At 60.0% G+C, this 26,447-nt stretch overlaps 3 protein-coding genes across 15 annotated transcripts in view; 1 reads left to right on the top strand and 2 right to left on the bottom strand.

The window, feature by feature from the left end:
* Positions 1-21,977, top strand: part of MFSD12 (major facilitator superfamily domain containing 12) — a 29,010-nt gene extending 7,033 nt beyond the window's left edge. The window contains exons 1-10 of one of the 10 annotated variants that reach the window (XM_067734287.1): positions 5,779-6,186; positions 9,951-10,161; positions 11,925-12,063; positions 12,184-12,366; positions 12,657-12,749; positions 12,834-12,926; positions 13,321-13,491; positions 13,576-13,670; positions 14,818-14,948; positions 15,064-17,832. In XM_067734287.1, the coding sequence (XP_067590388.1) occupies positions 5,889-6,186; positions 9,951-10,161; positions 11,925-12,063; positions 12,184-12,366; positions 12,657-12,749; positions 12,834-12,926; positions 13,321-13,491; positions 13,576-13,670; positions 14,818-14,948; positions 15,064-15,086 (1,437 nt within the window). In that variant the 5' untranslated portion in view covers positions 5,779-5,888 and the 3' untranslated portion in view covers positions 15,087-17,832. Of the gene's footprint in view, positions 1-5,778; positions 6,187-9,950; positions 10,162-11,924; positions 12,064-12,183; positions 12,367-12,656; positions 12,750-12,833; positions 12,927-13,320; positions 13,671-14,817; positions 15,020-15,063; positions 17,833-21,841 lie in introns of those variants that run through there. The other 9 variants (XM_067734292.1, XM_067734293.1, XM_067734290.1 and 6 more) reach the window with 9 other exon arrangements.
* TEKTIP1 (tektin bundle interacting protein 1) lies at positions 12,654-20,806 on the bottom strand. 2 transcript variants are annotated; one of them, XM_067734303.1, is made up of 4 exons: positions 18,898-20,806; positions 16,430-16,641; positions 16,169-16,321; positions 12,654-16,070 (listed from the first exon to the last, which is right to left on the bottom strand). In XM_067734303.1, exons 1-4 carry the CDS (start codon positions 19,029-19,031, stop codon positions 15,892-15,894), a joined length of 678 nt encoding a protein of 225 aa, XP_067590404.1. In that variant the 5' UTR covers positions 19,032-20,806; the 3' UTR covers positions 12,654-15,891. The 2 variants fall into 2 exon arrangements, with proteins under 2 accessions (XP_067590404.1, XP_067590403.1); XM_067734302.1 differs by having other exon boundaries at positions 15,874-16,294; positions 16,392-16,641.
* Positions 21,978-22,402: 425 nt separating the features above from the next.
* Positions 22,403-26,447, bottom strand: part of FZR1 (fizzy and cell division cycle 20 related 1) — a 28,872-nt gene continuing 24,827 nt past the window's right edge. For 2 of the 3 annotated variants that reach the window (XM_067734296.1, XM_067734295.1), the window contains exons 7-14: positions 26,063-26,246; positions 25,146-25,211; positions 24,576-24,678; positions 24,289-24,473; positions 23,908-24,141; positions 23,504-23,608; positions 22,964-23,065; positions 22,403-22,604 (exon numbers count right to left, since the gene is read on the bottom strand). In XM_067734296.1, coding sequence (XP_067590397.1) covers positions 22,563-22,604; positions 22,964-23,065; positions 23,504-23,608; positions 23,908-24,141; positions 24,289-24,473; positions 24,576-24,678; positions 25,146-25,211; positions 26,063-26,246 — 1,021 coding nt within the window. In that variant the 3' untranslated portion in view covers positions 22,403-22,562. The remainder of the gene's footprint in view (positions 22,605-22,963; positions 23,066-23,503; positions 23,609-23,907; positions 24,142-24,288; positions 24,474-24,575; positions 24,679-25,145; positions 25,212-26,062; positions 26,247-26,447) is intronic. The other variant, XM_067734297.1, reaches the window with a different exon arrangement.

The following is a 26,447-nucleotide window of genomic DNA, read 5'->3' as shown; positions in this document are numbered from 1 at the left end:
GGACTGGTTCCTTCTGAGGCCGTGAGTCTGTCCCATGCTCTGTGTGCTCTCCCAGCTTCCGGGGGTCCCTGGCAATCTGCGGCACGCCTTGACTTATAGAAGCATCACGGCATCTCTGCCTTCATGCGCACATGACGTTCCCTGTGCATATGTGTCTGTGTCCAAATTTCCCCTTTTCCTAAGGTCACCGGTCATATAGTACTAGGGCCCACTCTGCTCCAGCTGTGACTCATCATTACATCATTACATCTGCAGTGACTCTATCTCCAAATAAGGTCACATTCTGAGGTCCTGGGGGTTAGGACTTTCACCTAGGAATGTTGGGGAGACACAGTGCAAAACACAACATGTGCAGGACTTCTCTGGCCGTCCAGTGGTTAAGACTCCATGCTGCCAATGCAGGGGGCCCGGGTTTGATCCCTGGTCAGGGAACTAGATCCCACATGCCCCAACCAAAGATCCCGTGTGTGGCAACAAAGATCCCGTGTGCCACAACTAAGACCCTGCACAGCCAAATAAATAAATTAATTATAAAAAAACCCAAAAACACACAACACGTGCGTGCGCGCGCGCGCGCACACACACACACACACACACACACGAGTGTGAATGTATTCCTATAAGGAATGTGAGCTCACATCTTGCTTTTTGGGATCACATGGCCATCATGCTGTGAACATCCCCTGCAAACTGAGAGTTCATAGCCTTTCTCCCAGTGGTTTTATATGTGAGGTCCGGAGCAGTGCCTCGTTCCCTCTGGCGCTGGGTAACGTTCCACAGCAGGACCGCATCACCGCCTGTTTAATGAGCCCTGGCTGACGCAGGTTCTGGTTTTTCTCGATATGCCTGTATTGCAGCCCCTGCTTCAAACGTTCTCAACCTGCTGTCTGATGTCCCTGGTTGGCTTTTCCAGGGTAGGTCGGAAGACATGAAATTACTGGGGTGTGGTGCCTCCCGTTTATTTTTATTTTTTTTTTGGCCATGCCGTGCTCATGTGGGACCTTAGTTCCCCCACCAGGACCAGGGGTCGACCCTGTGCCTCCTGAATTGGGAGCACGGAGTCTTAACCACTGGACCGCCAGGGAAGTCCCCCATTTACTTTTTTAAAGATTTTTTTGATGTGGACCATTTTTAAAGTCTTTATTCAATTTGTTACAATATTGCTTCTGTTTTATGTTTTGGTTTTTTGGCAGCGAGGCATGTGGGATCTCAGCTCCCCGACCAGGGATTGAACCTGCTCCCCCTGAGTTGGAAGTCAGAGTCTTAACCACTGGACCACCAGGGAAGTCCCCCGTTTATGTTTTTAATGCTTATTTGCTAGCATAGGGTGGTTCAACTTCTCTCCACCCCCAGGAAGGATCAGGGTGTTGTCGGTGCTCCCAGGATAGATCAGCCCTGCTCAGGCTTTTTTACAGAGTGAATTTAATACAGGGGATTGCTTTCATCGGCATCGAAGGGCCGAGGAGGCAAAAGGGAAACACAGAGGTATCAGCTGCCGCAACGAAGGGGTGTGGAGACGGGGGTCTCAGACCTCTGAGGAGGGGGCACCCCCACTGCTGCTGGACCCTCAGGAGCTCAGGGAGGTGGCGCTGAGCCCCAGCTGTGTGACTTGGGCAATTTATCAAAACTCTCTGCACCTCAGTTTGCTCCCTCTGTGAAGTAGGATAATAACCATGTCTGCCTTTATGAGATGTTGGAAGGATATAATGAGTTTAATTCACTCGAATGAGTTTACTTCACGGCATAGTGCTCAGATCAGAGAAGGCCCTGCCTAGGGGTAGGGATGACGCAGGAAGGAGAGATAAATGCCCAGCCCTCAGGGTAGGACAGAAGGACAGACAAGCATTGGCTAGTCTTGTCCACGGAGACTGAAGCCCGTGTTACAGAGGATTTTCTACTGCAGTGGTTCCCACCTCGGGGCAATTCGCCCCCTCCCCTGCCCCCACCCGATGTCGAGAGACCATTTTGGTTTTCACGACTGGGGCCGGGGGTGGGTGGGGACCAGAGATGCTGCAATGCCCAGGCCAGCTCTCACCACAGAGAACAATCCAGGGCCAGCTGTCAATACTGGCCAGCTTGAGAAACCCCGTTCCAGGGCCCAAGAAGTTCTTTCCCTGTCTGATCTCCCTAAGACCTCCCAAGAACTCTATTCAGAGTTGCTTCTCTCACCTCCATTTCACAGAAAGGGAAACTGAGTGGCTTGCATGAAACTGCCTGGGTTTGGTCTTGGCTGTGGGCTCTGCACAGCCACCCAGGGATCTAAGGAAATTTCTTCTGAGCCTCCATCCGAACCCGCCCTCTCTGAGTGCCCCCCCGTCCCCCATTTTGACCTGGGTCAGAAGAAGATCAAAGCAAGCACCTCTCCGGAGGCTGGACAGCGGCCACCGGGACATCTGATCTCCAGCTGGGAGGAGGGGAGACGCGGTTTTGGCGCGTCTGAGGGGGCTGGGGATGCTCTGGGGGCATCAAAGGATGTCCAGATCTCTCCTGACCACAAGCCTGTCTGTCCTTCTCTGAGGGCTGGGCATTTATCTCTCCTTCCTGTCATTCCTTCCCCTAGGCAATGGCCTTCTCTGATCTTCCCAGCAAGTCTGCCTCTTATTCGGGTCATGTATGCCCTCCACTGGTGTCCCACCCATGCAGCTGAGGCCTGCTTTGGAATAAACCGCCCTCACCCTCACCCCCACAGACGTTTTATCTGACCCTCCCCGCTTCTAAAAACTCTACTGTGGCTCCAGTGACCTGGGGGTAATGTCCGAACTCCTCTGCCACTTAATCACCCTTTTGGTCTGATTCTTCCAGCCCCAGCACTGACCACGGGGGGCTCGGAGGGTGTGGCTCCGCCCCCCCCACCTTAAGACGAGGGGCTTCAGAAGCTTTGGGGGTCCACAGTTGCTCAGCCTGAGACCAGGTCCACTGAATGAATGAGTTCATGAATGAATGAATGAGTTCATGAATGAATGAATGACGATGCTCCGGAGGCAGCTCCCTGGCTCCCCCAGGGTCAGAATCAGCTTTGTTCCTGCCTTCCCCACAGAGTCAAGGCCAGGAAATACTAGCTGACTCTAACAGCGCAAGGACCCAGAGATCAGAGATGTGCTGGTGCCTCTGCCAAACATCCCCTCGTTCCCCTGCTGCATCTGCCCCAAGGGGCTGCGGGGATGACGTCTTGTGTTCCTGACCCACACAGGAGGCGGATAAGAGGGAAAACTGAGCCACCTTTCCCTCCAGGTGGGCTCTTTCCTGCCAGTGAATAAATAACTCAAAGGTATTGGAAGTCACAGGGATCTCAGTTGGAAACTTGAATCCGCCTCTTGTTAGCTGCTTGCCCTCTGGCAAGGGACGTCTGTCTGAGCCTCAGTTTTCTCATCTGTAAAATGGGTGTGGCGACTTCCCTGGTGGCACAGGGGTTAAGAATCCACCTGCCAATGCAGGCGACACAGGTTCATGCCCTGGTCCGGGAAGATCCCACATGCCGCGGAGCGACTAAGCCCGTGCGCCACAGCTACTGAGCCTGTGCTCTAGAGCCTGCGAGCCGCAACTACTGAGCCCACGTGCCGCAACTACTGAAGCCCGCGCGCCTAGAGCCCGTGCTCCACAACAAGAGAAGCCACCACAATGAGAAGCCCGAGCACCGCAACGAAGAGTAGCCCCCGCTCGCCGCAACTAAAGAAAGCCCGCATGCAGCAACAAAGACCCAGCGCAGCCAAAAATAAATACGTTTATATATATTAAAAAAAAAAAAGCAATATTGTAACAAGTTCAATAAAGACTTTTAAAAAATGGGTGTGAAGTGTTGAGGGGTGAAAGGAGAGGAGGAATGCAAATGAAAAGCTTAGCCTAGTATTTTTTTTAAATATTTATTTGGCTGCACTGAGTCTTAGTTGCGGTATGCAGGATCTATTTTTAGCTGCAGCATGCGAACTCTTATTTGCAGCATGTGGGATCTAGTTCCCTGACCAGGGATCGAACCTGGGCTCCCTGCACTGGGAACTCCACAGAGTCTCAGCCACTGGACTACCAGGGGAGTCCCTAGGCTAGTAATTTTAAAAGTCGTCTTCCATTTCCTTCGGAGAAATCATCGAAGGGGAGCATACCCAGCAGGGAGGAAAGACTTGTGGTTCTTATCTCTCCTAATCCATTTATCAAAGATCTGGGTCTACCCCTTATCTCCTTTCTTCCCCTGCCAGGCTATATCTCTTGGAGCCACTATTCCCCATCCACACCAGTTTTTCAGGCTCCTTTTCATGAAAGAATTGTCGGTGGTCTGCGTCAGTGTGGGCGTCTGGGCCAGGCACCCCTTGGGCTGCCTGGGCTTCAAGTTTATAAGTGGGTTCCCCTCTGTTTCCCAATTTCTGTCTGCATTTCTGATTCTCTGCCTGTATGTCCACCATTCAGTCGGTTGACAGATGTTTCTTGAGTTCCTACTATGTGCCAGGCATCGCTGGGGACAATGCAGTGACTAAGAGGGACCTGGTTCCTGCCTTCACAGGGATCATGGTCCAGTGGGGGAGACAGTTACAATTGGGGCAGGGAAAGGGGGAGGTGTCAGGGTTGTGATGGGGGCAGCCCAGGACACTGTGGAACCCGGAGTAATAACCGAGGGGGGAGGAGAGGGTGCTGGAAAGCCTTTCTGGCTGAGAATATTGAGAGAACGCTTAAAGGACTTCCCTGCTGGTCCAGTGGTTAAGACTCCTCGCTTCCACTGCAGGGGGCGCGGGTTCCATCCCTGGTCAGGGAATTAAGATCCTACCTGCCGCGCGGTGAGGCCAAAAAAAAAAAAAAAAGATAAAGCTTATATCCTTTTAAACATACATTATACCCATTCTAGAGCTCGGGAGACTGAGGCCCCCCGAAATGGATTCGTCCCAGCCGGAAGAGCTAGGAGGGGGTGGGGCTGGGGCTGGATCCCGTGACTCTGGCTCCAGAGTGCAGTGGAGTGCAGGCCTCCACTGCTGTTGGAGGACCGGAGGCCGGGGGAGCTGCACCCTACGCTTGGAGGAACTTGAAACTGCTTGCGTGGTGACCCAATCGTGGGAGGGCTGTTGGAAGGAGGATGGGGAGGGGTCCAGAGCACAGGCCTCAGAGTCGCATGCACTTGACTCACTGTGCGCCCCAGAGCACCTGCGTCCCCTCTCTGGGCGGGTTTGTCGCCTGTGAAATCGGAGATTTGCCCCGCCTCCTGCTCTAGTGGGATGAGAAAATCCACGTGGGGCGCTCGGCACAGTCAGCGCTCATTAAATACCAGCTGGTGTTAGAATTCTGATTATCCCCATTATTATCGTTAATAACTAAATAATTAGAACCAATGCGTCCTCTCTGCATCCGATTGGGTCTCTCCGCGTCGGGAAATCACCGGGCCCCAAGAGAGGCGAGGTCGGACTCAGACCTCTCTTCCACCCACCCACGCCCCGAACTCACCCCGTCTGCCCCGGCCTCCAGCAGGCAGGCCTCGTAAATTTGCAGTCAGGCTGAGGTGGCGCGGGCTTGGAGACGGGGATGTGATTAGGGGTGCCCTTGGCGTCGCCCCCCACCTCCGTGGGAGGGGTCCGCAAACCACTGTGAAATCGTCGGGCGCTAGGACCCAGTAGCCCCGTCGGTGCCGGGCGTCGAGGCCGGGCTAACCCCGCGACCACGCCTCTCTTCGTGATGATTGGCTTTCCGTCCCTGGCCCGCGGCCCCGATTGGCGGACGCGGACGCCGCTCCCGGGATTCCCCGCCCCACCCGAGCTAGTCTCGGGTCCACCGGCTTTGTCGCCGCAAAAGCGTTCGGCGGGGCGGGCGGGGCAGGATAGGACAGCGAAGCAGGGAGAGCGGGGCGCGGGCAGCCAGGGCCGGGGGTCCCGTCTGCCGGCGCTGGACGGACGGGCCGAGCCCGGAGCGCCGCCATGGGCCCGGGGCCCCCGGCGGCCGGAGCGGGGGCGCCCCCGCGGCCGCTATCCCTCGTTGCGCGGCTGAGCTACGCCGTGGGCCATTTCCTCAACGACCTCTGCGCGTCCATGTGGTTCACCTACCTGCTGCTCTACCTGCACTCGGTGCGCGCCTACAGCTCGCGCGGCGCCGGCCTGCTGCTGCTGCTCGGTCAGGTGGCCGACGGGCTGTGCACGCCCCTCGTGGGCTTCGAGGCTGACCGCGCCGCAGGCCGCTGCGCCCGCTTCGGCCCGCGCAAGGCCTGGCACCTGGTCGGTAAGCCCCGGTCCGGACTCCCCCATCCGACTGCCTGGCTCAGAGCCCGAACCTACCCCCTCTGTCCCACTGCTCCGTCCTCTCTAATTGCCCAACCCATGAGCCTTCCCATCTGTCTGCTTAACTGCCCAGTACCCCTTCTGTTTGTCTGTCGCATGGCTGCCGGCCGACCCGCGGAGCCTCCTCCGTCTGACTGTTCGTGTGACCGTCCAGTGTCACTTTTCTTTGTCTGATCCTCCGGGGCACCCTGAACCCTCTCTGGGTTGGGTCTACTGACCGCGCCTCCTCTGTCAGTCTATCTGGTCTGGCCTGACTTCATCTGTATCAGGGTGACCACCCAGGACAACTCTTGAGCCAGGCTGCCTAGAGTCCCCTCTGGCTGTCTGTTCCCCCAGTGCACTTTGTGCATCCATCCCCTCACTCATCTCGGGCAACCTGGCACTTGGTGGCTTTGGGGAGCTGTCCTGGGAACTGGGTTGGGGACCGGGTGAGCCAGAAGGGTCGGGGTTCTGTGCTTGTCCGGCTGATGGGATGGGGATCTGCAGAGCAGGTAATGGGGTCACCCTCTGTTTGTTATGAGGGAGTTACCTGGACTAGAGGGCTGTTGGTGAGGGGAGGAGGTGGGTCCCACGGGGGCCGGGGCACCCTGCCCGGTGCACACCCATGATAAGGCCCGGCTCCTGGCATCCCTTCTCTGCCCGCCCGGACCCTGGGCCCTGAGATTAGCCCTGGCCACTTTGCCTGCTGTTCTTTCGCTGGCAGAAGTACCCGCCGCATCCTGGCGCTTGGGGCATGCTGGGCATTTAAGGAGGCAGAACCAGGAATCCTGCCCGCTTCTGGGAATTCTGGGCGGCAGCTTTCCAGAAACCAGGAGGGCCGGCTGGTATCTCCTTGCCCTTGGGAACAATGACTGAGGAGGCAGTGATTTGCCTTGGCCCTCATGAGGGACATTTTTTGCAAGGTACAACAGATCTCCAAGTTGCCTGCAAGTGGCTGGCGTTGCTGTGGCCGTGGCTTAGGGGCTGGATTTCAGTTTCTTAGACACTGAGGATGCACAGGCTGTTCTTGGGTCACATTAGGCTAGCAGCCCGGGTGCGGGGGCGTGGCGGGAGCAGGGAGAGGCATGTGACTCAGACCCCAGACAGAGGTATCCCTCTGCGGGCTGCGGTTGGGATTGCTTACAGAGCTGAGCCCAGAGTATCAAATGCAGTTTTGTTCATAATAGTTGAGTAGACCCGTTGACACACAAAAAAGGTAGTTCTTGGGTCAGAGAGATGTGAGGGCTGTTTTCTCTGGGGCAGACAGGTGAGCCCCTTCTAAGGAGATGGAGTCAGCCACAGGTAGGTTTGCCTGGCAGTGGACGCTGCATGTGCAAAGGCCCTGAGGTGGGACCTCGTAACAGCCTGTCTTCCCGTTTTGTAGGTGGGGGGTTGAGGTTCAGCGACGGCCCCACCTGACCTCAGGGGGAGATGCTGAGTCCCCTTGCAGAGGGGAGGTTAGGGTAGTGGAGGCACCTTTGTCAGTACACTGAAGGCTTTGTGTTTATGCCTTCAGCTTATGATGGGTGCCCCAACCAGATACCAGGGCCTCCACCTGTGCCCTCTCCCTGCATATGCAGAGATCCAGGAAGATCCGTGGAGAGAGGAAGCCAGGGTGGCCCCTTGTGATGCCTGATAAGGTGACTTGAGTGAAGGTCACCTCGGCCTCAGTGCTCACTTCTCTTTTTTACCCAAGTCTGTGGGTGGTGGGGACAGACTCATTCTTTCCCTTAACAAGCCCTCGGGGCTCCCCGTCTAGCGCAGAGAGGACCCGGAAAGCCAGACATGGACACTCCTGTCGGGTCCAAGCTGGGCAGGTGGGTAGACTGGGCTTCATAGGAAGAAGCAGAGCTCTGGAGGAGGGGACATTAGCTTTGGGGCTTTGAAGGACGAATAGGAGTGTATGTGTGTAGGGGGGCATTCCAAGTAGTTGAAACAGCTTTTGCAAAGGTGTGACATCTCATGGCTTTGAAGTTGCTGAGACAGGAAGTGGCGCAAAGAAGTAGGAGCTTCTGATTTCACACATTAACTCTTAATTCTCTTGCCAATTTTGTGAGGTATTTTTATTAGCTCCCTTTCCTGGAAACGGAGGCCCAGAGAGGCAGTCACTTGCCCAAAGTCCCCCAGCCAGGCAGCCTGGCCCTGACAATGGTTAACGTGTCCTGGGCAGCAGCAGGGTACAGTCCGTCTGGCCAGGGCTGCACATTCTTTTGACCAGAGTCTACAGTTCCTGTCTGGCCCCGGGGTGGCCTCCAGGCCACCAGGAATCTGCCTGGGGTGCCTCTTCCAGGCACCAGTTCCAGAGAAATACCAAGCGTGGTTTTGGTTTCATTTCCCAGTCCCTGAACTGTTGGGGTGGGCCCAGGGTCTGGGGCATGAGGTCACCTCCGGGGCCTGGTGGGGAGGAAGGAAGTCTGGCTCCAGGCGCTCTGGGATGGGAGGAGAAGCGTGGAGGGCTGGAGGGAAGGAGCATGGCTGAGTCCAGCAGGCTGGCCTCGCAGCTCTGCAGCTCACTCAGTGGGCCTCAGTTTACTCATCAGGAAATGGGTTGGTTTAATAATAACGTTCACCTCTTTGGGCTGTTTTAAATAGAGGCCACTATTATTATTATTCACTCATTCAAAAGATCTTGATGTGCCAGACTCTATATTGGGTGCCAGGGACACAGAAGTGACTTGGAGAGACCTGTTACCCACCCCCCAGACAGAGAGACAAAAGAATTCCTGTGTGTGCAAAGGGTATGAAGGAGAGAAGGCAGGGTTCAGACAGAGGGTGTCAGAGTGGGGAGGGGACTGCTGGTGACTGGGCTGGTCAGGGGGGCTTCTTTGAGGAGGTGGCATTTTAGTTGAGTCCTGGAGGGATGAAGAGGAGTGCGCCTTGCTAAGATGTCATGGGAAAAGCATTCCAGGCAGAGGGGACAGCCTGTGCAAAGGCCCTGGGGCAGGAAGAACAGGGAGGAGGCCCGAGTGGCTGGAGCAGAGTGAGCGAGGGGGAGAGAGGGAGGAGGGGATGGGTCAGGGCGGGTGGTGCAGGCCCCTTTGGGACCTCGGGGAGAACTTGTGCTTGTTCTGAGGTATGAGTGTTTTCCAGGGAGAGGCACCTGGGCCTCCTGACTCCTAGCAGCCCCACGGGACGCCTGGTAGGAGCTGGGAGGAAAAGGCCCCCTCCATGGGTGAGGCGGGAAGGGGAAGTGATGGGGTAAGTGGCACATCTGTGGTGGGCAGTTCCCCAGGGGACCTCCACAGCGCCCTTTCAACCTGCTGCGTGGCCTTAGGCTCGGCTTGTTTCCCCAGCTGTCACCAAGGGGGCAAACTTGGCGAGCCCTGAGCCGGCATGGCAAGAGCCCATTCTTGGCCCCTGTCATCTGGCCCTGCCCCTGCATGGTTACAGCATGTGGCCGGCTCTGTGTCAGTTCCCCCATCACACACGAGGGGCGTAGGGCCTGGACTGGGAGGCCCAGCCCCTTTGTCCTGTTGGGCTGTGTGTCCTCAGGGGGTGCCCCAGATCTCTCGGCCTTAGTTCCCCATCTGTCACAGGGGCTGTAAGCCTGGGGAGCCCCGGATTGCTGACACCCACTCACTGTGTGACTTTGTTGTGTGTGTGTTTGTGGAGGGGGTCTCTAACTTTTTCCATGTCTCGGTTTTGTCCCCACCCGCTCACCTGGGGAGCCCTGGGCCAGCGTGGGAAGACCCTGCAATGTGCCCTCCCCGCTCTGCTTGTCCACAGGCACTATCTGCGTCCTGCTGTCCTTCCCCTTCATCTTCAGCCCCTGCCTGGGCTGCAACGCCACCACGCCTGAGTGGGTTGCCCTCCTCTACTACGGGCCCTTCATCGTGATCTTCCAGTTCGGCTGGGCTGCTACACAGATTGCCCACCTCAGCCTCATCCCGGAGCTCGTCACCAACGACCATGAGAAGGTGGAGCTCACGGCTCTCAGGTGCAACCTTCGGGGCAGGGCAGGCAGGCGTGCGAAGAGCAGGCACGGCGGGGGGCCCAGGGCCACCCTCCCATGTCTGGGCTCTGCTTGGCTGTGCGGCTCTGGGACTCTGCCCCAGCGTGGGCATCTGTACATTAGTGTGTTATTCAGCCATTGCTGCGTGACAAATGAGCACCAAGTTAGCAACTTCAAACAGCACCCATTGACCACCTCCTGGTTTCTGTGGGTCAGGAGTCTGGCTTAGCTTAGCTGGGTTCTCAGCGTTAGTCTTGAGGCTGCAGTCAAGGTGTCGGCTAGGGCTGGGGCGTCATCTGAGGCTTGGGGTCCCTCTGCCCTGCTCATGTCATTGTTGGCAGTGTTTGTCTTCTTATAGATTTAGAAGTCTTGGGGGTGGGGACTTCCCTGGCTGTCCAATGGTTAGGACTCTGCGCTTCCACTGCAGGGGCATGGGTTTGATCCCTGGTCGGGGAACTGAGATCCTGCACGCTGCGCGGCACGGCCAAGAAAAGAAGTCGTAGGGACTTGCTGCTTCTTCGAGGCCAGCACGAGTCTCTCATCTCAGGGATGGTGTGAGCCCACTTTCTGAGGGTCGCCTGATTAGGTCAGGCCCACTCAGGATAATCTCCCTTACTCACATCCACAAAATCCCTTTACCTTTGCCACAGTTACCTAACACGGGCTTGACGTCCCATCACATTCACACGTCCTGTTCCCCAAGGGGAGGGGGTTAGAGGGGGCAGGGAGGCAGGCCATGGGAATGCCTGAACCATCTTAGAATCCCGCCTCCCACATGTGGGTACAGCTGGCGCCCAGCGCGTCCGTTTCTTGCTTGAGGTGCTGAAGGAGGTGATTCTGCATGTGATGGTAGCAGGGGCACTTATGGAACGCTTGCTGTGGGCTGGGCACAGTTCTGGGCCCGTCATGCAGAAGATCTTGAATTCTCACAAGTCCGAGAGGTTGTCATGTGCCCAGGGACAGGGTTGGAGCAGAGTGGGGCCTGTGCAGTGGGACCAGGGATCAGATGACAGTTCTCGGCAGGAGGGACGTCACACATGAAGGTGGCCGTGCGGGCATAAGCGCTCGTCATGAGGGCCCTGCCTGTCTGAGCCCAGTTCCCCATTACGGCCGAGAGCTGCGGGCACTAACGGCGGGGGTTGCTCAATGTCTGGGGCCCCCGAGGGCCCCAGCTGAGGGGGACAGGCTGGGCCCGGTAGAGGCCAACCTCTGGGCGCTTTCTACCCGCAAGTGGTTTACCGCCTGCCTCGTGTCATTTTCGCCTTGACTTCTGCGGGTGTTCTTGTTCTCACTTTCAGAAAGGGAAGTGGACTCCTGGTGAGATCCAGAGGCTCCTCGCCCCGGCCAGGGCCCTAGGCAGGCCATGGCTCTGGGGCTGCAGGCAGGAGTGGACTCGGATGACTCTAGACCATGGAGCCCTTGCCCAGCTGAAGCCCAGGATTTCTGAGTATCTTGGGTTCTCAGGCTTCTGGGTTGCAGGCCTGACTTGGCCCTGCTTTGCTGAGTCTCTACATTCAGGCCCCAGGCAGATGGGACCTCACGGTGGGGTCTTGGGCCAGAGAAATCAGATACGTGCAAGCTGGGGAAACTGAGGCCAGCAGAGGCTTTCCTGGGCTACCCAGTGTGTTGGTGGCTGAAATCACCTGGCCGGAGGTTCCCCAGACGCTCTGACTGTACGCCTGCCTGGGGAGTAAGTGGTTGCGTGGCTCCCGGGCTGCCCTGCTGAGGCCTTGCCTGTGCCCTGGCAGGTACGCCTTCACCGTGGTGGCCAGCATCACCGTCTATGGGGCTGCCTGGCTTCTGCTCCACTTGCAGGGCTCTCCCCACATGGGGTCCACCCAGGATGTCTATGACCAGCTGGGGGTCCAAGATGTGCCGGTGTTCCGGGTGAGCTGGGGCCCGGGGTGGGCCAAGGCAGGCTGCTGCCCGGGTGGGACAACCCCAAGGCCCTGAACTCAGGGCTTGGGCCGAGAGTCGCTGCTGACCCCTCTCCTGCCCGGTCCCCAGAACCTCTCGCTGTTGGTGGTGGGCGTTGGAGCTGTCTTCTCACTGCTGTTCCACCTGGGCACCAGGGAGGGGCGCCGGCGGCAGGTGGAGGAGCCAGATGAACACAGCCCTCTGTTGGCCCCTGCTACTGCCCGGCCCTTGCTGCTCTGGAAACACTGGCTTCGGGAGCCAGCCTTTTATCAGGTATGTCACAGGGGCAGAGGCTGTTGGAGTTGATGCCCCTCTCCCACCAGGCCCTTACTCTGTGCGGCTGCAGGCAGGGATGGCAGACATTGGAGCAAAACGTAGCCCCTTCTCCAGCCACACCCAGGGCAGACATTACTAATGTCACTGCTCTCTTCTCCACCTGACCAGCTAGGCAGTCACTACTAATGGATCGGGTGCCAGCTGCAGGGTTACTCCCGTTGGCCCCCAGTGCTCCCCGCTTATGGGAGTAGAGGAGGGCCCCCTCTGACCCGTCCCTCTGTTTACAGGTAGGCTCGCTGTACATGAGCACGAGGCTCATTGTGAACCTGTCCCAGACATACATGGCCATGTACCTCACCTACTCCCTCAACCTGCCTAAGGTGAGCCGGCCGGGTGGCGGGGGTGCGGGGCCCTGAGGCTGATGAGCCACTCCTCACACGCCTGTGCCCACTCTGCCCCGACAGAAGTTCATCGCCACCATCCCACTGGTGATGTACCTCAGCGGCTTCCTCTCCTCCTTCCTTCTGAAGCCCGTCAACAAGTGCATCGGGAGGAATGTGAGTAGGCCGGGCAGAGGGTAGTGTGCCTTGTGCAACCTGGGCGACTCCAGACCACGGCCCAGCGTGGGAGCCAGAGGGTGGCCGGCGTGACTGAGGAACTGAATGCTTCATTTTGTTTCCTTTTAATTGAGTTGCGTTGAGACCCGAGTAGCCGCCCACCTCTAGTGGCAGCTGTAACAGCATAGCCCTAGAACATCTGCTCCCTGGAGCTCGGAGCACCTCTGAGGCTCAAAATCCTCTGAGGTCAGAGCTGGGGGCTCCTTAGGGATAACCCAACTCAAAGCCCCGCCTTTGCTGGGGTTGGGGGCCGGACTGAAGATCAGAAAGGGCAAGTGCCAGGCTCAGGGCTGCCCAGCGAGGTGGGCCTGATGCTGGGCCGGGCTCTCTGCAGATGACCTACTTTGTGGGCCTCCTGGTGATCCTGGCCTTCGCAGCCTGGGTGGCACTGGCAGATGAGCTGGGTGTGGCTGTGTATGTGGTGGCTGTGCTGCTGGGCATGGGCTGTGCCACCATCCTCGTCACCTCGCTGGCCATGACAGCTGACCTCATCGGCCCCCATACGGTAGGGCCGCTGAGCCAGTCCGGGTTGGGGTTGGGGACCAGGGCCGAGGCCTGGGATGCTGACCCCCTGCTCGTGCCCCCCCAGCACAGCGGAGCCTTCGTGTATGGCGCCATGAGCTTCTTGGACAAGGTGGCCAATGGGCTGGCAGTCATGGCCATCCAGAGCCTGCACCCCTGCTCGTGAGTACCCCTATCCATTTGTTCTTGCGTTTAATGAGCTGTGCTGAGGCCGTGCTGTGCCCCAGGCGCTGCCCCAGGTCTGCTAATTCCATGAGAACAGAAGACCCCGCCCCAGTGGCCTCACAGCCAGGGAGACCGGGTTATTCCCCACCTCGAGCACCCATTTATTTACTGAGCCAACAGTCTGTCCTGGGCCGGGTGCTGAGGACACACAGATGGATCGGGGGGATGTGAGCAGACAGGGCAGAGGGAGAGCCTGGAATCCCTGTAATTCAGACCCTCAGAACCTAGGGTTCCAGCCCCAGATGGTTCTAGACCTGAGTTTGCACCCTGTAGAAGCCCAGGATTTGGGACTGAAAGCTGGCCTGGTCCTCTGTCCTCATGGAGCTGGGGACAACACGAGCCACATGAATCATCTCATGAATAAATGTGTACAAAGGGTGTGAAGGACACCACTTGGGGAGGCCTGACTGGGGCGAGAAGTCAGGAAGGGCTGCCTTGAGGTGACGTGGGACCCAAGACCTGGAGGATGTCAGGGAGTTCTAGGCGTATGGGGAGGAGCATCCTTGTGCAAAGGCCCTGGGGCAGGACTGTGCCTGGCATGGTGGAAGGACAGCAACGAGGCCCTTGTGGCTAGAGCACAGTGAGCGAGGTGGAGAGAGGGAGGAGGGGAGGGCAGGGAGGGGATGGGTCGTGCAGGGCCTTGTGGGCCACAAGAGGACTTGGGTTTTTGCCCCAAGGGAGGTGGGCCCCTGGAGGGCTGTGAGCAGAAGGGGCGGGGTCTGAGTCAGGTGCTCACAGGCGCCCTCTGGCGGCTACTGCGGGAGGACAGACAGGGAAGGGAGGGGACTAGGATGGTGGGAGGGGACTAGGATGGTGGGGGGGGCAGGTGGTGACGGGGCTGGATCCTGAGGAAGGAGAAATGGGCAGTCTGGGGTAGACTTGGAAGGCAGAGCTGACCTTACTGACTTAAGTATCAGCTGTTGGAGGGGAGGAGGGGGTTGAGGGCAACCACTTGGTCCTGGCCTGAGTGCGGGGAAAGATGGGGTGCCCCGGCTGAGATGGGAGGAGCAGGAGGTACAGGCTGGGGCTGGAAGGTACCGACAGGCGTCTGCTCACCCCCCTTCTGCCCTTCCCCTGCCCCCAGCTCAGAGCTCTGCTGCAAAGCCTGCGTGGCCTTCTACCACTGGGTGATGGTGGCCGTGACGGGTGGCGTGGGCGTGGCCGCCACCCTGGCTCTGTGCAGTCTCCTGGTCTGGCCCGTCCGCCTTCGGAGCTGTGAGTTGCAGGCCCCGCCACCCCACAAAAGCCCCAAACCAGCCATGGGTGTGTAGGTCTGGGCCAGGACAGGCCCCGCCCTCCCTAACCCCACTTCCACCCCCTTCTCTTGCAGGGCACCCTGGAGCCCAACCTTGACACCGCCCCATGGTCCTTTACCCTTTGTAAATTAACCGCGACTGTGAACGCTCGCTGCCCTACAAGGCCTGCAAGCGGCCCCTTTGCTGCTCTGATCCCACTCCTGCGTCTGTCCCATCCCTGCCTGGCTGCGGGGGGGGTCAGGTGGGGCTTGGTGGGCGGGATACCAGCAGCTTCTCCCCGCTAGGGCGGGGACACCGAGCTAGGCCCTCTGGTATTCAGGGGCTGGTGGGGTCCTTGTGGGTCTGGGGTACCCCAATCCTGACTCTAACCCACCCCCAGCTGTCTGGATGATTCGGGGTGCCCTGTGTTGTGTGGGGGCCGGATGTGAGGCTCCTGGGTGCTGGGCCTGCCCCGAGCTCAGCCCCGGCCAGCCTAGGGTCTCCTGGGTGCTACTACCGGGTGCCGCCAGGCCCTGGAGGACAGAGCCATTGCGGAGCCTGCCAGGAGCCCCAGCCTCAGGGTTAGGGGGCTGGGCCCAGACCCTGCCCGCGGCGATGGTGAGGCTCAGCACGCCGGGGCCCCGAGTGCGGCTCCCTGCACCCAGGCCACTGCTGACAGTGAGTAAAGAGCCGCCTGGGGCCAGGACTGTGCCTTGGCCTGGGGCCCGGGGTAGAGGGAGCCGAGGGCAGGAGAGGTCGTCTGTCTGACTCTGCCCTGGAGCTTGGTCACTAGGGTCCTGGTTCAGAGCTCCCTTCATCTGGCTGCCTGACCTCCCCAGGCCCCAGCCCCAGAGGTGGACAGATGCCTTGGGGGAGAGGCGCCGGGTCCCTGAAGAGCCACACCGGGCAGCACGAGATCTTTATCAGTGACTGGGCGTGTAGACGAGCCAGGGCTGCTGGTTGGTGGAGGGGCAGCAGGGTTCCAGGTCCCACTGCCGGTAGTTCTGGGTGGTGTAGCGCGGGCGCTGGGGCGCCGACAGGTATGGCCCGTAGTCAGACGCCTGCCACAGCGGCTTGACCCCGAATTGGTGTCTGTGGATCACTGGGGGGCCAGGACCCGGGTCACCGGCTGGCCCCGCCTCCTGGCCCCCAGCTTCTCACCGCCAGCCCCTGGGTCGCCTGCCCCTGGCCCAAGCTCACCGTACTCCTCGTCCCGGTTGGGTCTGTCTTTCCACAGCATGCTCCCGTACTGTGTGCGGGGGCCCCTGTACTGCGCAGGGATGATGGGGTCGTACCAGGCGGTCTCCCGGAGACGCTGGGTGTAGGCTGTGGGGTAGGGGTCAGGGGTCATCTCTGCACCTGTGGGCCTCACCCTCCCCTGCAGGCGAGCCTGGTGTCAGGGAGGGCCGGGCTGGGCACTCACCCGAGGGCATGCTGGGCATGCTGCGCTCCCGGGGGGGCTGTGGCATCCGTGCCTGCGGGCATAAGCCTCGAAGTGTGGGCTGTCCAGAGCCCAAGGGAGCATGTTCCAGGCTTCTCGAGAGTCCGAGTTGGTCAGGCCCGTGTACCACAGCTGGCCGGCCGCGTCGCGTCCCATGGGTGTGTACTTCCAGCGCATCTCCTGCTTGATGGCCGGTGTCTGGCGGGGCCCCTCCTGGGACAGGTAGTCATTGCTGAGGGCAGGGGTGGGAGGAGAGAGACTGAGTTTTCAGCCCCCCTGCCCTCCCCGGGCCTCTTCATCCCCATCACCAGCACTGAGGGTGCAGAATGCAGAAGCCTGGCCCGAGGTGCGGGGGGCCTTGTCTGTCCTTCAGTACTGGACACCCTCCCACCTAGGCTGGCAGAGGGCAGAAGGCTGACCCCTTGTAGCCCTCCTCTCTGCCACATCCTCCCCAACCCCCAGGACCTCCTAAACATTTCGTCTTTTCTTGCCTCTACTCAGTCCTTTGCCCAGCCTCCCAGACCTGCAGGCCCTTTCCTCCAGGAAGCCCCCCTGGCCTGGAGGTGCACTAGGAGGACGTGGTCTCAGCTATGGCTCAGTGAGTGGCGCAGGTTTCACCGTCATTGGTCTGGCCTGGGAGCCGTGGGTTGGGGACACTGGGAAAGAGTATGGGGAGCCCATTCTCCCAGGGAGACCTTCGGGGAACCCTTGTGCCATCGCCACCCACCCAGCTATGGGGGCCAGCGGGGAGTGAAGGCAAGCTCACATTTAAAGGAGAAACTATTGCAGCTACACAGGAGTGCCTGTTCCAGGGGCCACTGTTGCCAGAGCCCGTCCCAGGCTGAAAGCATCAGGAGGGCTCCCCTGAGGAGGTGGCAGTGATGTGAGGAGGGTCCCGCTTGTGCAAAGGCCCTGGGGCAGCAGGGATGGTGTAAGGAACAGAGGCTGGCAGAGCAAAGAGGGAAGTGGAAATATGCTAACGATGGCAAAAATCAAACCTCAATGAGATACCATCAAAACTAAAGCTATCCTTCGGGAACACCCTCGCAGCACCACTGCCCAAGAGACAGACATGGGCACGTGCTTTGACCTGACGAGCTTGCTCCAGGGAGATGCCCTAGGGAATGAGCCCGTGGCCCCAAGATGGTCCAAGCAGGGCTGCTGATAAAACGTTCTCCCCTGTGCCTGCTTGGAGTTCCCACTCCACACGGAAGACCAGAAACCCACGTGTTTCATAAGAGGTGGGCTCGGCCTGGTCAGTTCTGGGAAGTGGCCGCAGGCTGCTTTGCCACTTGCAGGGAGGGGAGTTTGGGGACCGCCTGGCAGGCCCCACTCTTTTGAACTACAAAATGAACCAAAACTACAAAATGCACCTGGCTTGTAAAAAGGAATTAAAACAGTCAAAAATAACCCACAATGAAAAGCGAGTCTGTGTCAATTACACCTCAAAAAACTAATAAAAGAACATCGCGTTATGGCTGAAAAACTTTTTTTTCTCATAATAAATGAATGCCTTTTTGACGTAGAATCAAGAAATCCAATGACATTTAAATAAATAAAAGCACTGGAAAAAGCAGTGAGTCTCCCTGACCTAGCTGCCAGTCCCCTCCACCAGGGCCGCCACTCTTACTGGTTTCTGCTTCATTCCAGAAGCAGCGTGTAGGCACGAGCCATTCCATCCCATCACACGCCTGTGGGAACCTGCTTCTATCGTGGTGGCAGTTTTTTTTTTACTTAATTTTCTTGGAAATGGAACAGCAGCAAAGGCACTGACTCGCCTTTCCTGTAAAGCAGCATGGTGACCCATTATAGTTTATTAACGCTTATTAATGGGTCCTCTAATGGGTTGAACGTGTCCCCCCAGTTCACGTCCACCCGGAATCTCAGAACATGACCTTACTTGGAAATAGGGTCTTAGCAGATGTAACTTAAGACATCTTAAGTTAAGACAAATAGGGTCTTAGCAGATGTAACTCAAGACATAACTTAAGACCCTTAATAGGGTCATGCCGGGTCAGGGAGGCCCTAATGCAACCCTAATGCAGAGCCCTGGTGAGGCTGGGGTATCTACACGGTCAGGGGAGGTCACGAGACAAGGGACGCCACGGACTGCCAGCACCCCCAGAAGCCAGGAGGGACACGGGGCAGATGTTACCTCAAGGCCTCAGAAGGCCCCAGCCCTGCTGACACCTTGGTGTTGGGGCTCCCGGCCCCCAGAGCTGGGAGAGGTAAATTCTGTGCTCGATGCCGCCCCCTTGTGGGGTTGTTCCAGCAGCGCAGGGCTCCCAGGAACCTATCTGCTCTGCTGGCTGGCTGTGTGTGTGTCCTGCATGCGTGAACCACCACTCCTGCCAGGTCCCAAGCCTGGTGCAGGTGGGTGGGGAGGGTGCAGGGAGCAGGTGCAGCACCCACATACCTTTATGGAGACTGAAAGACACTGGTGGGAAGCAAACCCAAAGAGGCAGTGCAGGTGCAAGGACGTGCTCACCTGTAGAGAGATGCCGGGAGGTTCACTTCCAGGGTCCCCCAGGGGACGTAGGGCCGGGCAGCCTCCTGCCTCAGGGTCTGCATGTCTGCCTCTGGGTGCCCGGGGGCTCCTGCCTCCAAGGCCTGCGGGGCCATTGTTGACAGCTACAAAGGCAGCCCGGAGTCCTGGCAACAGCTGGGTCTGCTGGCCACCATCCAGGCCACTGCCTCTCCCCCAGCTGAGGGGCCGAGCCGGGAGAGCAGAGGCTGGAGAAGGAGGCGGGCGCTCATCTGGGTAGGGCCGACCTGGGGCTCAGCCCTCCCACCTCTTCTCTGCCCCCCAACACAGCCGCATGGGGGCCTCCAAACCCAACGAAGCTTCTGAATTTCCTTTCCACAACCTCAGCCCTACCCTTCCAGGTGCTCAGGCCAGCAGCCCTGCAGCCCCCAGGTCCTCCCTTCTCACCCCACCCCCGTCCAGTCCTCCATCTGTTTCCAAAATACGTCCAGCGCGAGAATCTGCACACACGTGTTCACAGTGGCACGATCCACAACAGCCAAAGAGCGAAAGCAACCCAAATGCCCACCAACCGCAGGACAGAAACCCAACACAGGGTCCCTCCACACACTGGAACGTTAGCCATGGAAAGGGGTGACGCGCTGACACAACCTGGAGAACACGAAGCTCAGTGAGAGAAGCCGGACACAAAAGTGTGATTCCATTGATGGGAAACGTCCAGAACAGGCAAATCCACAGACACAGAGGGTGGATTCATGGTTGTCAGGGGCTGGGAGGGGATGGGGGTGACTGATAATGGGGATGGGGCTTCTTTTGGGGGTGATGGAATGTTCTGGAATTAGATGGTGGTAGCCAGCACAACATAGTAAACATACTAAACCCCACAGGATTGTACACCTTAAAACGTTACACACATTTTACTACACGTTAAAACATTCACAAGAAATCCAGAACCTGCCTGCCTTTCACCATTTCCACCTGCTTGTGGCCGCAGTCCTGTCATTGCCTGCCCGGGCAGGGCGTCCTCCCTGGTCGCTGCACCCCTGCCCACCTGTTTCCAGGTCTCCACACCAAGGGGAAGGGTGGCCCTTCCCCTCTCTGCCCACAGCCCTCCAGGGTCCCGCCCTCCCTCCTGGGGTAACAGCCCAAGTCCTCCCTAAGGCCCTGCACGACCTGCCCTGTCTCCTCCCTGCCCTCCCCTCCTCCCTCTCTCCCCCTCGCTCACTCTGCTCCAGACACAGGGGCCTCCTGGCTGTTCCTCCAGCTCACCAGGCACAGTCCTGCCCCAGGGCCTTTGCATGGGTCCACAGCCTGGAGCACCAGCTCTGCCCGGGTGTGTCCGTGCCCCCCTCAGGCCCTTGCTGACACGTCAGCCCTGGGCTCAAGCTGCCCTCTCCCAAGGCCCACGCCACCCTTCACACCGTGACGGCCACATGCACTTACACTCTGTCGTCCACTCCCTGACATACAGAAGCTCCTCAAGGGCAGGTCTGGGCTCTGGCCTCCCTTGTCCCCGGCTGCCCAGGATGGGGATCTTCCCGGGCTTGCGGGGAGGGCATGGGGTGCGCCACCAGTTGTGGGCAGCTGCTCACTGCAGAGAGCCTCACCTCCTTTCCTTCTCAAGACCCCTGGGGCCCCTGGGCCCGCAGGCCCACCCAGTGTCACAACCCCTCTGGTCCAGGCTGCTTTCCTCCCTGGGGCCTCCTGGCCCTCCCCACGCAGAGGGTGCTGGGCCAGCAGTGTCCCTGCTGGCCCCGGAAGCCCATCTGTCAGGCAGAGGTGCCGCCCCCTCTACCCCGGGCCAGGCCTCGCTATGTGCTCAGACCACCAGCCCCGGGCCCACCCTCCACTTCCCAACAGAACCAGCCTGGCTGCAAGGACTGGCCTGGATCACGGGGGCATGAATTCAAGGACCCCGGCGCCCCCTGCTGACCGCCTCTGAGTGGCCCCCGCAGCCTCTCCCCCAGAGCCAGCCACTCCCCACCGGTTTGTGACATTCAGGCCGCTCTGGGGTCCCGGTGTGTGCAGACTCCAGATGGATCGAGAGACAGGCAGCCCCAGCTGGGCAGGACGCACATGGTTTAATGACGGCGATGCTGAATTCCAGGAGGAGCGAGGTTCACCTGCGCCAGGCGTGCGGTAGACAAAGGACGGCTCGCTTATTTAAAAAAAAACACAACAAAACTCAAACAAACAAAAATAAAATCTGGACCCATCGGAATACACACATCTATGTACACTGTCCCTGCTCGTCCCCGCCCGTCCCCAGCAAGCAGCCGGGATGGGCCGGGAGGCAGGACCCACCCTTCCCCAAGTTCATGCAGGCTCAGCCGCCTGCCCCTCTGAAGAAGACCTTAAGAGCTGTGACTTCTGTCTCCCCCAGGGGTAGGGGTGGGCCACTGCTCTCCCCCAGCAAGCCTTAACATTTTGGGGACTGATTTACAGAAACACAGAAACAAATCCAAAGGAAAGTCACAGATACACATATACACATGCACACGTGTGGCTGGCTGAGCAGAGCACAAGGCCCTCACAACCGGAGGAGCGGGGGCTCCGGCAGAGCCGGGGTGACCGATGGGACTCTGTGGGGCCCCCCGGCCACGCTGGACCCCCGCCCTGCCCAGGCCACGTCCATCAATGTCCTCCGACCTGGGAAGGGGAGAGGGAGGGAGAGGAGGAGAGGCAGGGTGGCTGCTCAGGCCCCTGGCCACACACCGGCCCCACCTCCCTCCTCCGTCTCACCTGAGAACAGGGCAGAAGAGGACAATGAGGTGGGCCCAGAGTCAGGGGGAGCTCAGGAAGCTTCTGGGGGAACCCTCAGGTGCCCCCTCCCGCAGCCGAAGGCGCAGATGGACAGGACCCACTAGGGTGGCCTGGAGGAGAAGGGGCTGGGGAGGAGGGCTGGGCGCCCACAGGACCTGACCCGCAGGGTCAATTCTGTCCTCAGGTTACCCTGACCGGCCGCCCAGCAAGCTGCAAGAACCACAGTCGGCTGTGACCCCGTGAGCGACAAGGACAGTTGGGGCGAGCCATCATGGCGAACAGGTCCCACATCAGTCTCCCTCAGACAACAAGTCCGCCTCAAGGTGACCTCCTTTGGCGTGTGGCCTGCTCCCAACGCCGTGCCCCTGAAAGAGCCAGCGGTCGGCTGCTGGGACAGGGAGAGCAGAGGTGGCTGCAAAGAAACCTCTCGAGTGGGGACGTCATTTCGATTCACGGGCCAACCTGAGCTGCCATCCTGCCAGGCCCTTCCCCGGCCAACCGGCCTGGTGTCCAGCCGTCTGTCCCGTAGCAGGTGTGGGCAGCAGTGAGCACGAGCTTCCGGGCAGAGCCTGAAGCCCCAGCGAGGCGGTGATGGACACGGACGGAAGGAGGCGGCATCCAGGAGGCGTCCATCCCGCTCCGAGAACAGCTGTCCGAGCCGGGGCCACCCAGGGTGGAGGGATCCGGAGGCCCCACTACTGCTGGTGCCCGAGCCCGGCCCCGCCCCAAACACCGGCTGACAGGGTTCACAATCAGGCTTTAATAGAACCTTCAGGGTCTCTCCAGGCCCGGCTCCCGCCCCACCCTGGCTGCCTGTCTTCCTCTGGGGCCCATGTTCAGGGGAGGGGAGGGTCCATGCACGCTGAGAGGTGGCGCTCTGCGACCAGGACGGCACGGCCACGGGTTTACCGGATCCTGGTGAAGAGGTTGAGGACGGACACGGATTCCTGCAGGGCACACAGGAGCGACGCTGAGCCCTCGGTCCGGTGACCTCCCGCAGGGGCCAGCTTCGAGGCTGGGCCGCTGGGCTGGGCGCCAGCCGCTTGGGCACGGGAAGGAAGTTCTGCCTGGAGGGACCCCGAGGCTCCGGGCCTGAGGAGGGGCCTGTGCGGGCACCTCGCGCGGCGAGTGCCCCAGGATGTGCAGGGACACCAGGTGATGCAGGAGGAGAGAGGGGGTGTGGGGATCCCGGGGAGGGCACAGCTGACGGGGTGACTGGGGCTGGCTGAGCGGCGGGGGTGGGGCAGGAGGCCCCAGGACAGGCTGAGGGCACACACGTGGGGGAACATCTGGCGCTGATACCGACCCACTTTACCTTTGTCGAACGGGTTTTGCTAAAGACATTCCAGAACCTCAGGGTTTCATCTCCAGCACCAGTGACTATGGCCTCTCCATCAGGGGACATGGCCTGCGGGAGAAGAGAGACCCCCTCTGTCCTTGTGGCCTACGGGCAAAGCCATGAGAACACAAAGGATGCCACACCCCTCTCTGTGCAACTGGGCAAAGGATTTGCTGGTTTAAGCACAGAACTTTTTTCTAGAAAAAACCAAAATATTGAAGAGTGAGTGGATTTGGGGAGGGGCTTTCTCCAGACACGTGCAAGTGGTTATTTGGTGAAACATCTAGAGGTGATCTGAGGGGCTGGATGTGGGTTATTCGTGGCATCTTCTATTTTTATGTGGAAACAAACACCTGGAGATTATAAAGGCAGGCGGAGCTGCCCCTGCTCACAGGGCAGGGGCGCTGGTGAAGCAGATTCAGAGTGATGCTGCCGCGCCCTGCAGTCCAGTCCCAGAGCCCGAAGCTGTTCCAGGTGGAGGAACAGGGCCCAGCTGGGGAGACTCACCAGGTAGAGAACCCGGTAGGAGTGCCCGGTCAGCTTGGCCACCTGTGTCAGGGATGGGTATTTCCAGACGAGGATCTGGTTCTGCGAGTAGCCATGCGTGCTCACCTAGGGGACACAGAGAACGCTGTCAGAGCCTGGGGCTCTCCCCTCCAGTGGCCCCAGGGCACAGACCCCCCCAGACACACCCACCGAGGCACAAGGACACCAAGGCGCGCCCACAGGGTGCAGAGACCACAGGTGTCAGCCCTCAACCCCACACCCTGGTCGATGACTGGCTCCAGACAGGGAACCACACTGCACATGAGAGCCCTCGGGCCTCTCCTGCAGTCACTGGGCACAGGTACCGGGTCAGCTTCTGCCAGACCTGGACAGCTGGGGCCTGGCCTCCTGCGCCCCGCACTCACCAGCTCATTGGCGTGCTTGGACCAGGCGAGGTTGCACACCTGGGAGCCGGTGTCGATGCACTGCAGCGGCTGCCCCGTGAGAGTGTTCCAGAAGCGGATGCAGCGGTCGGCTGTGCCGCCGCCGGATGCCAGCAGCCCGTGCTGGTGCGGGGACCAGGCGATGGCCTTCACGGCCGCCAGGTGCTCTGTGTACTGCTGCACGGGGCTCAGGCTTGAGTGGTTCCAGACCAGCAGCTGCAGGGACGGGGCTGTGAGGCCCGGGCAGCTTGGCCCCCAAGGGAAGGCAGGGCCCATCTTGGCCTCCCCTGGGGTGCACCCGTCACCCCTACTCCACGGCACGGGGGCCGGCGGGGAGGGAGGGAGGGCAGGGGCTGGGCCTACCTTGTTGTCGTTGCCCCCTGAGGCGAGCAGCTGGTGGTCCGTGGACCACTTGAGCCCACACACCTCCTGCCGGTGGCCCTGCAGCCGCCGCTCTGACTGCAAGGGCGGCGTGCGGATGTCCCTCTGCAGGATCATGCGGTCCCGGCTCCCGGATGAGAGCTGGTCGGCGTTCCAGGCCAGCGCCCCTGCGGCCAGGCAGAGGGTGGGATGAGGACGTGGCCTGGCCCCTCGGGACCCGCCCGGCCCCTCGGGACCCACCCACCCCCGGGCCCCGAGGGGCTCCTCACCGACGCGCGCCGTGTGGCCTTCCAGCATGGACAGCTTCTTCCCTGCAGCCGCATCCCAGATCTGCACGAAGCCCTTGTGTGTGCCGACGGCCACCAGGTTCCCCTAGGACAACAAAACGGGCAAGAGCGGGCATCAGGCCCCTGTGTGGGGACCCCTTGCTTGGGCGGCCGGGGAGCTCCCCTCACCTCCCCACGGCAGAGCCTTGGGCCCACTTCTTTCAAGGTCTCTAACACGCGCCCCTTCGGACACCCCTCCTAGAAACTTTCTGGGCAGACAGTCGTACAGAGAGTGGAACTATTAAAATCCATGCAATGTGTCCCAAGATCTGCATGCTTCAACATGTGGAGCGAGCCTGCCCCAGAGTCTCTGTCACTCCAACCGTCTCTATCAGGCTGGGGACAGCTGGGGGCACAGGTGTCACTGGGGCTTGGACAGTGACCACAAAGCCAGATTCTGGCTCCTCTGGGTCTCCAAGGCCCCCAACACTGCCGAGGGCCCCTCCAGTGAGGGCCGGTCGACGTCCCTTGGGCCAACCCTGCCCAGCGGGGTGATAGGGCTAGTGTACTGACCCTCTCAGACCAGCCAACGGAGGTCACCGAGTCCCCTTCCACGGAGAGATCACAGAGCCGGGTCACCTAGCAGAAGGGGGAGCAGTTGGTGCCCATTGCTCCTTCAAGGTTCAGACTGTCCATTCATCCATCTGTCTGTCCACCCATTCATTCATTCATTCACACCTCAGGCCTGGGGGCACTGGCATGAGTGCTGGGACCCAGTAGAAGGCAGCTAGGAGGCTCGGGAAGCCACAGGCCAGGAGGGGACACACCCAAGCACAGGGATGCTGACTGCACAGAGCCTGGAGGGACGCGAGCATCACGCCCGGGGGCGGAGGGATCCCTGCAGCAGGTGTTGGCCACAGGCTGCCGGGCCGGGCCGGGCCGGGCCGTGCCGGGCCGGGCCGTGCCGTGTGTGTGTGTGTGTGTGTGCGCGCGTGCCGGCCTCCCTGTGCTGGCTTCGCTCACCTTCTCTGAACCCACTTGCATCTGGTTTTGTCCCTCAAACACCCCACCTGCAGGGTCTTTGTGCCCTGCAGACCCTGAGCCCACATGTGTCCAGCAGCCACTCCGAGGCATTTACTGCTGGGTGGGGGACACTGCACTCAGCCGGGCCCGGACACCGTGCCTCTTCTGCTGGCACGGGCGGAGGCTGGAGCTCAGGCCGGGGAGCAAGGACTCCTGACTCTCGGAAGCCAGCCCAGGGAGGGATGGGCGTGGGCCTCCGCTCACCCCTGCTGACCGACCCCAGGAGAGTCTGCACACTGAGGAGACAGGCCTGGGAGGAGGGGGTGGCCGGGAGCTGCCCCAGGCTCTGGAGGCCCCCGGCAACACTCCCACCCTTCACACAGGCCCCGGCCCGGCTCGGCTACCGTAGGAAGCCGCTCTGCTGCCCCCAAGCCCGTGCGCATGCGCACAGGCTCAGCGGTGCCCACCTGGCTGGTGCAGGCGCTCCACAGGTACACGCAGGTCCCCAGCCCCACGCTGAGTACATTGAGGGATGACCAGTCCACCAGGTTCAGGTAGAAGTCGTCCTGCAGCTCGGGCGCATCCAGGACCTTGAAGGGGATCTTGGAGATCTTGCGGGTGGGTTTCCGTGGGGACCGCAGTAGCTTCTGGCTGCAGGGAGGCCGAGGCAGAGATTAGGCAACAATTGCACAGGACTGCAGAGACGCCATCTCCTCCCGGTGGCCCTGGGAGGCTGCGCCACTTCCCACTTGTCCCGACTCTGTCACTCTGTGATCCCAAACCCGTGGGTGACCCCACGGCCACCGACCCCTCCACCACTGCCCTGAGCTGCCCTGAGCTCCGACAGCCCCG

This window comes from Pseudorca crassidens, chromosome 3, assembly GCF_039906515.1.
Source record: "Pseudorca crassidens isolate mPseCra1 chromosome 3, mPseCra1.hap1, whole genome shotgun sequence".
Taxonomy (NCBI): Eukaryota; Metazoa; Chordata; class Mammalia; order Artiodactyla; family Delphinidae; genus Pseudorca; species Pseudorca crassidens.
Note: the sequence above shows the minus strand (reverse complement) of the source record. Positions and strands in the feature narration are given on the sequence as shown.